General features: G+C 38.6%; 1 protein-coding gene across 1 annotated transcript in view; it reads right to left on the bottom strand.

Annotated features, from left to right (window-relative positions):
- The window catches only part of Atad1 (ATPase family AAA domain containing 1), a gene marked incomplete in the record, with an annotated part of 94,542 nt that overhangs the window by 15,873 nt on the left and 67,888 nt on the right, over nt 1-10,781 (bottom strand). The window contains 1 exon segment of the mRNA XM_008837855.3: nt 1,713-1,846. Coding sequence (XP_008836077.1) covers nt 1,713-1,846 — 134 coding nt within the window.

The raw sequence follows: 10,781 nt of genomic DNA, 5'->3' as shown, positions 1-10,781 counted from the left end.
ATATCTAGCTAGTTTTAAAAACCAGAGGGAACCATATTAGTCCAACAACCTACTGACAAATTATACATAGCAGATAAAGAAATATACATCTACGTAAGCTTTATCTGAGAACAACTGGTCTTTGCTCAAGATTTATCTACATGACACATAGTGATTAAAAGTACCAGACTGGTAGAACTAACCTTCTGGGAAGTTTAACAGACAAACTTTGAGGCCTATACTAATTTGGTCAGAGGGAAATAAAGGACACTTTCTGCTCCTTGTCCTCCTAGGTCGACTAGTTCCAGGGGACTATGAGCAGCACTCAAAATGTCCTGTAATTGTGGTGGGTCACACGTCCTCTTGATCAAGGAGGCCAAGGAGACCCCACTAGATAGACTTGAACCAGTGTTCAGTCTACAAAGAGGAGGGTCAATACAGAGGAATCATTTCCTCCATGCTTCCAAGCAAAGCCAAACATGGTCAAGCAGGACCTTTGACTTATCTTCACATAGGTGGAACTGGTAAAAGAAAGGAGCCAGGGGCTCTTCCCAAGCCCTTGTGACTTCTGAGGAACAGATCCTCAAACGACCTTAAGAGTAAAAATAAATTGGTTTATCTGGGCTAACTGTATGGCCTTAAACACCCAAAAGGAAAGTATAACCAAAGATTAAAGGGGCCAATATAATTTTTTAAGAGTCCATATGCATAGTTAAAGGGTACATAACAAGCAACAATGCCAGACAGGAGATACCTTCTTTTGAGTTGTTGGCCAGGGTGGCCAAAGGGACTCCCAGGCAGTAACCCAGCACAGAACTGGGAAAATGAACAGCAGACCTCAATCTTATCTAAAGGAATACTGACAACTGCTGCTACATGAGGAACAGCTGACCCTCCTAAAACAAAAACCTCTAGATAGGCTGACTAGATTCACCAGAAGGGCAAGTAGTGGGGAATGGCTGGGGTGCTGACAACACAGCAGACAGCAGCAGGGATATCAGAGTATAAGGGCTCTAGTGGGGGGAGGGAGGCCATAAGAGGGTGCCATCTGGGAAGTGGGTGTATAGTTGAATAAGATGGTTTGGGATGTACTGTGTTATACATACATACATACATACACACACACACACACACAATCAAGAAATTTTAAAAAATGTATTATATTTGAGTTGGAAGTATGGAAATTTATATCATGCTAATTAGTAGCCTTGAGGTGATAAACATTACCATTGAAATCTACTGAATGACTATATAGACATACACAGGCACCAAGGATCCAAGTGCAACCAATAATCAGATACATACAGATTAGAGATGCATGCACCAAATTCTCAGTGTTAGTAGCAAAAACAGCGAGTCTTTCTGCAAGGAACAATATATTCTAAAATGAAATGGAGATCTTTTTTAAAGGTTAAAAACTCATTCAATTTAATGTCTTACAGGGCTTATACTGAGTTCAATATTGTATAACTGTATTAATTCAACAGTGAACCTAGAAACTTACAGCCACTTGTGAAAGAGATGTACTCTTGTTCTGGTGTGTTACTGAACATGTTAAAGCTGTAATGAAGTGTTTCTTCTAATCATGTAGTTATTAAAAATTTTTTTAAATGAATAAATAATGATAAAAAGAAAAAGATGGATTGCTAATTTAAATGCATCATTTTCCATAAGCATGGTTGGTATTAAAAATCAAGACAATAATACTAGAAATCAAGTCTAAATAGACATACCTTTCTTCCGATGTAGAATTAACGTATTCTCTGACACAGAGGAGGGCAGCATCTCGACACATTTCTTTCAGGTCACTTCCTGAAAATCCATCAGTTTCCTGGGCAACTTCTAGCAGGTCTACTTGCCTATCCACCTTAAACAAAAACGAAACATTCTTGTAAAATTATGTAAAATACTTCCAAACATCCATCTGAGAGTTAAAGAAAGTTAAGCATGGTGTAACAGCATGTGAGGGGAAACACTGGAAAGCCATCTTCAGTTCCACAAAAACTTAGAAACTTAATTTTCATTATTTGTTATTATGACTAAGACACACTAGTATCTACATCCACTTAAAACCCCTCTGAAATATAATGCTCTAATATTCTGCTATTTCAACACTAACTTAGCACTTAATTTTGTCCCACCTTCTTAGCTTACAGGAAAGCCAAATAACAGCTTGGGAGAAATTAAATCATACTGAGCCATAGATTGAGAAGAAAAAATGGTTTTAGTGTACAAAGTGATTCTTGGGTCTCATTTGCTATGCTACGCACATTATACATATTGTTTTCATTTATCTTGTCAAGTAAGCAGTCCAGTTTTCATTTTTTATTAAGAATCTTGAGACATGACAAGGTTAAACAGGTTACAGAAACAGGACCTGGATACACATAGCAGAGGTCCAACCTTATTTTCTCCCCATATAATCACTTGCCATCATAATTTACTTCCCCAGTACCTGAAATGGTACCCTTATTAGTTACTAAATTTCTAATTATGGAAGATTTAGTGTTTAAGTAAGAACATTAATTTTGCACAAGAACAGGAGACTTGAAAATAGTCTGGGTGTGGTAGTACACACCTGGAATCCCAGCGTTCCAGCAATCAGAGGCTGAGGCAGGAGGATCGCCCTGAGTTCAAGGCTAGTGTGGGCTACACAGGGAGTATCAGGCCAGCTAGCGGCCAGAGATACACAGTAAGTCCCTACCTCAAACAAATTTCTAAATAAGACATTAGGACAATATTACTACATCCATAAAAAGTTTGGAAGTGTTCCTTCTTTTTCTAGTTTATGGAATAATTTGGTAAGTACTGGTATAAGTTCTTCACTGAAGTTTTAGTAGAATTCTGTACTGAATCTACTGGGCCCTGTGCTTTTTATTAGTTGGAAGAAATTTTATTCCTGCTTCAACGTTGCTTGTTAGAGCTGTTTAAATTATTTATTGCATTAACATTGGTAGGTCATCTGCACATAAAAGTTCATTTAGTTCTTTTAGGTTTTCCAGTTTAGTGAATACATATTTTTAATATATGCCCTCATGGTTTTCTGAATTTCCTCAGTATCTGCTGTAATGTCTTCCTCTCCATCTCTAATTTTATTAATTTGGGTCTTATCTTTGTTTGTTCTCCATTGCTGTGACAAAACACTCTGACCAATACCAACTTGGGGAGGAAAGGGTTTATTTAGCTTATATCTCCCAGATCACAGTTCATCAGGGAGCCCAAGAGAGGAACTCAGGGCAGGAACCTGGAAGCAGGAGCTGGAGCACAGGCCATGGAGGAATGCTGCTTACTGGCTTGCTCCCCTGGCCCCCTCTCAGCCTGTTTTCTTATGCATCACAGGCCCACCTGCCCAGGGGTGGCACCACCCACATCACTCAACAATCAAGAAGATGCCCCATGGACATGGCCACAGGCCAGTCCAAGGAAGGCAATTCCCTAACTGAGGCTCCCTCAACCCAGGTGAGTCAAGCTGACACTAAAGCTATCCAGTACAGGTCTTCTCTTTGTTTTTGTTAATTTGGCTCAGGGTTTGTCAGTCTTCTTTATCTTCTCAGAGAACCAACTCTTGTTTCACTCATATTTTATATTGATGTTTTTTTCTATTTCACTAATTTCTAACTCAATTTTAATTATTTATCTGTCTACTACTTTGGGGATTGATGGTTCTTGTTACTGATGCCTTAAAGTGGCAATCAAGTTATTTGAGACATTTTTTTAAAAGATCTTATTTAATTTCATGTCTATGAGTGTTTTGCCTGCATGGCTGTAAGGGCACCATACCCCTGGAGGACAGAAGAGGGCATCGGATCCCCTGGAACTGAAATTACTGAAGGCTGTTAGCCACCATGTGGGTGTTGGGAGCCAAACTTGGGTCTTCTGGAAGGGCATCCAGTGCTCTTAACTGCTAAGCCAGCTCTCCATCCTGAGACTGACTGAATGGCTGGTTGGTTGGTTGGCTGGTTAATTGATTGATTTTTGAGACAGGGTCTCCCTGTAGCCCTAGCTGGCCTGAACTCAATATGTAGGCCAGGCTGGTCTCAATCTCACAGAGATCTGCCTACCTCTGCCTCCTGAGTTCTGAGCCAACATGCCTGGCAAGATTTACTTTTTGATGTAGATGCCTAAAGCAATAAACTTCCCTCTTATGACTGCCACCATTGTATTCCACAGGTTTTGGTTAACATTATGTTTTTATTTTCACTCAATTCTAGAAATTTAAAATGTTCTCTTCTTGATTTTACTGACTTATTTATCATTCAGTAACGTATCATTTAATCTATGAGTTTGTATATTTTCTGTCATATCACTTGCTATTGATTTCTAGCTTTATTCCACTGTGGTCAGATAAAATACAAGACTTTATTTCAACTTTCCTGTATTTTTTGAGACTTATTTTGTGACCTAACATGTGATCTGTTAAAGAAAGTTCTATGAGATGCTGAGAAGAAAATGTATGTTTTAGTCATTTGGTGGAATGTTCTGTAGATGGCTGTTAGTTTAATTTAATCTATGATATCATTGAATTTCAGTATTTCCCTGTTCGTTTTTTTATCCAGTTGATCTGTCTGATGGTAACAGTGGGGTACTGAAGTTATACTACTATGCTGGTATTAATCTGTGTTTTTAAATCTAGTAGTATTCATTTTATGAAAACAGAGAGCATTTGTTTGGTATATATCTATATTTCCAACTATACTTTCTTCTTGAAGGATTGATTGTTCCCTTGATTAGTATGAATTGATCCTCTCATCTCCTCCGACTAGAAGTCCATTTTGTCACATATTAGAATAGTGACACTGGCTTGTTTCCTGGTTCCATTTGCTTGGAAGACCTTTTTCAATCTTTTTACCCTGAGACAGCATTTATCTTTGATGGCAAGGTGTGCTTCTTGGAGGCAATAAAAAGAAGTATCCCTCAAAAAGACCAAAAAAAAGTATCCTATTTTTAAATCCAATCTGCTAGCCCACATCTTTCAATAGAGGTATTAAGACCATTAGTACTCAGTTATTCTTGAGAGTTAAGTATTGATCCCTATCATTTTGTTTATTTTATGGTGATTGATGTTTTCTAAGGTAAGGTCTCTTTTGGTTAACAAGTGTTTTAGCATGGTTTATTCCACCACCACGACCTCTCCTCTTAGACTCTTGAGTGTGTTTATCATTCTCTTCAGTTTGAAGTATTCCCTCAGCATCCTCTTGTGGCAATTTTTTGGTCAAATTCCTATAGCCTACTCTTACCATAAAATGTTTTTCTTTCTCCTTCATTTATGACAGGTAGTGTTCATTTTTCCAAGCACTTCTTGCTTTTAAGGCTTCAAGTGAAAAGCCAATTATTCTGAAGGTCCTGTCATGTAAAATGTGACTGGCCTTCTCTCTTGCAATTTTCTACACTTTCTTTGTCGGTATACGACACGGGGAAGTTTCTTTTCTAGTTCTGTCTGGTACTCTGTGTGCTCTTCTAACTGGATAGGCTTTTATTTCCCTATATTTGGGGAATTTTCTTCTATGATTTTATTAAAAACATTTTCTATGCCTTTTGTGTGAAATTCTTCTCCTTCTATGCCCATGATTCGTAAATTTTGCATTTTCATGGTATCTAGAAGTTCTTGCATGTCCCATTCATAAATTTAATTTACCAGTGACCCTGAATGAATGATAATTTTTTAAAGAGAGACCTGAAAAAAGACTTTTTAAAAGAGATCTTTTAAAAGTGAGACAGCATGGGGCCCAGTCTACTCCAGCTGTACAACTGTGACATCCAACAATGACAGGGTTATCTTTCTTAAATACAAGTGTTAAATGAAGAGAAATTTCTTATGTTTGATAAAAAGAAAACTAAACCTAGAGGTAAGAACTGTGTTAAGAAGTAACAATGAAAAAAGAAAACAACATACGGATAAATTAAACAGGATATACTACTAGTAATAAATTAATTTAGATTACAGAAACAGGACGAAAATGCTAGGTAAGAAGATATAAGACATGCGGAATATGTACAATAACGCAGTACAGCAGTGGAAAGAGGAGACAATAAACTCTATGTCTGCCTGTCATACAATTTTAAGATTACTACTAAGAGTGTCGAAGTTCAAAATCAGTAGAGGAAGCACAAAAAGGAAATACAAAATATAGGAACACAGTGAACATGGGATTGGAGTGGAGGTAGAAAGCAAAGACAAGGCACACTACAAGGAAAGGAAAGAACCACATTAAGAGTAAACAAACTTACAACTAAGCTAAGAGAGATAGTCGTATACATGTAATGAAAGCATAGTCATCCAAGGACTGAGTAGTCACATATACTTTGTGTCCACTTCAAAGAAAAAGGCAGTTGAAAATAAAAGGTTGGGAAATGATATGCAAGGCAAATCTTAACTGAAAGTAATGTACATGTTCTTTCAGCTGCATAGATCAGATTTAGCTACATCAGACTAAAAATGTATTTTTACTCGAAATGCCTGTTTTGGGAAAAAAGCCATTACACAATGACAAAAAAGATTCACCAGTAAAATAAAAACTCTGCACCTGCACACACACCTAATTATACTGCTTCAAAACATAAGCAGCAAATTAACATAATTATGTAGGAAAATGAATGCGCCACAATAAGAGAGTTCTACGTCTTGCTCATATACTGATAAACCAGTGGATTTTTTTTGCTGTGACCAGGCTGGTCTCAATCTCACATAGATCCCCCTCCCTCTGCCTCCTGAGTGGCTGGGATTAAGGCATGCACCACCACACCCAGCAAACAATAAATTTTTAAAAAATATTTTATTTATTATTTTTATTTTATGAGTATGAGTGTATTGCCTGCATGTAGGTAGGTACACCCTTGTCATGCAATGCCTGCAGAGGTCAGAAGAGGGTGTTGGATCCCCCTGGAAGTGGAGCTACAGACAGTTGTTAGCTGCCATGTGAGTGCTGGGAATCGAACCCAGGTCCTCCGCAAGAACAGTCAGTGCTCTTAATTGCTGAGCCATCCTTCCAGTCCCAAACAATGACTTTTTAGGATTAATTGTACTTAGTAGCTGTGACCTAAAGCACATACTCAAATCTTTACCAACTCATCATAGGAATTGTCTACATAATCTGGATTTGTGGATTAGTCCTTGTTGATTACAGGGTTGCAAATGTTTTCCCAATGGCTTAATGTTTTTACTTTCCTCATATTAACTTGTCATATAGGATCTTACATGTGTCCAGTCAAATTCGTCTATTTTACCTCTGTAGTAGTAGGTATGCATGTCTAAGGAACCCTTCTTGCACATGTGTACATAAGAAAAGAAGCACAAACCAGGATCTAATTTTTCCAGTAGTTTTAATAGTAAAAGTAGAAATGGTCTACACCTACATCTGTATTCAGTATCTTTCTATACATATTCAAGGAACTGATATAAATTTTCAACCTCTGGTAGCAAGCAGGATGGTGAGAGGCACAGGTGGAAAAGGTCTAAGTCCATACATTTTTTTAAAGATATGACACTAATGAGGTAATATGTTAAAAATCACCTATTAAATCTGAGTGGTAGATATAAGGTTATTTGTGTAAGTGAAATTTCATAAATTGGGTTGGAGAGATGGCTTAGCAATTAAGAGCACTAACTGCTCTTGAAGAGGACCTGGGTTTGGTTTCTAGCACCCATGTGGCGGTTAACAACGGACCATAACTCCAGTTCCAGGAGATGCAATTGTCTCTCCTGACCTCTGCAGGCACTGAATGACATAGGTGCACTTACATACATGCAGTTGATACACTCATACACACAAAAAAATAAACACAGGGTGTGGTGATACACAACTTTAGTCCCAGCACTCGGGAGGCAGAGGCAGGTAGATCTCAGTGAGTTCAAGGCCAGTCTGGTCTACACAGTGAATTCAGGGCAGCTGGGGCTATAAGAGACCCTGTCTCAAAAAGATCAGAAAAAAAACCCAACAATAATTAAAGTAGTTTATAAAAAAGAAATTTCATAATTTGAAAAAAAAATACTTTAAAAGGTTTTACAGGGGCTGGAGAGATGGCTCAGTGGTTAAGAGCACTGGCTGCTCTTGTAGAGAATCCAAGTTCAGTTCCCAGAACCCACATGGAGGTTAAAAACTGTAATTCCACTTCCAGGGGATCCAATGCCCGCTTCTGACCTCTGTGGATATTGCATACATGTAGTGTAGTTCCACACACGCATGCAAAACACACATACACATAGTAAAAATAAATTTTTTTAAATGCTGTTTAATAATTTTTTTTTCCAATTTGTGTGTTTTTGTAATTTGCTGGTCATCAAATTCAGGTCCTTATGAATGCTAGACAACTACTCTACCACTGAGCCACACCTTTGGCCCTCCAAATTAAATTCTGAGATAGCAAAAAAATTAACCCTTCTCCTTCAAACAATAAACATACCCTATCCTTTCACCAGTTATTCACTGGAATTACATTATTTTCTAACCACTCACAAATGCTGTGCATAACACTGTGATAATTGCTCAAGAATGAACAAATTAAGTGTAAGAAAAATATGAAAACAAGCTTACATTCACTACGAGAAAAAACTGTCAACAGAAATAGCAAATCCTAAAGGTTCAAAGGAAGTCTCTATTCCTGTGTGATCCTAGGGCAGGTTTTATAAAAATTCTCTGGGTTTCATGATCATTAGATGTAAAAGACAACTAATGTGCATTCCTTGGAAGACTGAGGAATAAATTAAGCAAAGTATATTTCACCATAACAGGAACTCCAGAGGCAGCCATCTTAAGACAGTATTACATGACCCAAAAGGAAATGAGAATACTTTTCATAGGCAACAAAGGTGTCCTGAATTTAAAAAGGTTTTCAGAACACAATAGCATAAACAGACTTTTGAAATGTCTTGAAGGTACAGCATTTATATATGTGCAGTCATCCTATCTACTATTAACTATATCTGCTGATATACATGGTACTCTACGTAGTTTACAAATAAAATTCTATAAAATCTTCAAAATAAAGCCAGGCATGGTGGCTCACGCCTGCAATCCCAGCATCCAGGAACCCGAGGCAGGAGGGCTGCCACAAGTTTGAGGCCTACCTGAGTTCCAGGTCAGCCTGGGTTACAGTGTGAAACAAAAGACATAAGAAAATCTCAAAACACTCTAAAACTGCCAGCATCTAATTTCCAAACGATAAAAAATGAGGCATAGAGATACTATCAATTTTTCCCAAGGTGGTACTAGCTAGAATGCGGACCTATCTCCAAGGCCCATGCTTGGTAAGTTTGTACAGAAAAGAGTCAGGCATAACACTTTTATACGGTCTAAGTTTGACTAAGTTAATTCTTTTTATACTTAAAGCTACAAGCAGGCATGGTGTACATATCTACAATCCCAGCACTTAGGAAGTTGAGGCAGGAGGATCAAGTTTGAGGCGAGCCTGGGCAAGAAGGGCAAATTCCTATCTCAAGGGGCTGGAGAGATGGCGCAGCAGTTAAGAACACTGGGTGTTCTTGCAGAAGACATGGGTTCAAATCCCAGCACCCACATGGCAGCTAATAACTGTTCATAACTCCAGTCCCAGGGGATTTTACAGCCTCTTCTGACCTCCACGGGCATTGCACAACACGGGTGCACTTACCTACATGTAGGCAATACACACATACACATAAAATAAAAATAATAAATAAATTTTTTTTAAAAATCCCTATCTCAAAAACAAAACAGTCAGGCATTGTAGTTCATGTCTTTAATCCTAGCATTCAAGAGGCAGATGCAGGTCAAGCTCTTCAGAGTTCAAAACCAGCCTGGTCTATGTAAGCGCTCCAGGCCAGCTAGGGTTCCATAGTGACTTTTCTCAAACAAACAAACAAACGAACAAACCCCCCCCCCAAACAAAGTCATTTTCTATGTGTGCTTGAAGGGGTGCACAAGTTCATGCAGGTGCACATACATACAGAGGCTGGATGACAACCTTGGGTGTCCTACACTTTAAGCACATTCCTCCATTTATTTGAAATAAGATCTCTCATTCTTCTGGACCTCACTAAGTAGGCTAGGCTGGCTGGAAAGTAAGTTCCAGGGATCTATTTATATCCACTTCCCAAGTGCTGGGATTACAAAAGTGACCATCACTATGCATGGGACTTTGCTAAAATATCTTTCCAGGTCAACACTTCCCCACCAAACAGGGTCTTACTGTGTTGCCTAAGGTGAACTCCTGGGCTTCAGAGCTACTCCTGCTGGGTTCCTGAGTAAACGTATGTGCACCACATGCATGCCTGGTGCCAGACAGGAGATACCTTCCTTTGAGTTATTGGCCAGGGTGACCCAAAAGACTGCCAGACAGTAACCCAGCATACAACTGGGAAAATGAACAGCAGACCCCAATCTTATCTAAAGGAATATTGACAACTGATTGCTGCTAGATGAGGAACAGCTGATCTTCCTAAAACAAGGATCTCTAGATAGGCTGACTCGATTCAACAAATGGATAAGCATGGAGAATGGCTGGGGGTGTTGACAACACAGTGGACAGTAACAGGGTGACAGAGTATATGGGCTCCAGTATGTGGCAGGGGGGAGGCTATGGGAGGGTGCCACTTGGGAAGTGGGTATATAGATGACTAAGATTGTATGGGATGTTCTGTATGATATACACAGAAAAATCAACAAATTAAAAAAAAGAGAAGACATATTTGAGGAGGAAGCATAAAAACTTACTTCATGTTTAAAAGTAGAGGTGATAAACATTACCAGTGAAATCTACCTGATGACTTTATATCCAAACTCAGGTACTAAGGATCCGAGTATAACCGACTACAACTAGTAATCATC

This window comes from Nannospalax galili, unplaced genomic scaffold (assembly GCF_000622305.1).
Source record: "Nannospalax galili isolate Female #2095 unplaced genomic scaffold, S.galili_v1.0 scaffold498, whole genome shotgun sequence".
NCBI classification, from domain to species: domain Eukaryota; kingdom Metazoa; phylum Chordata; class Mammalia; order Rodentia; family Spalacidae; genus Nannospalax; species Nannospalax galili.
This window is presented reverse-complemented; position numbering and strand designations above follow the sequence as displayed.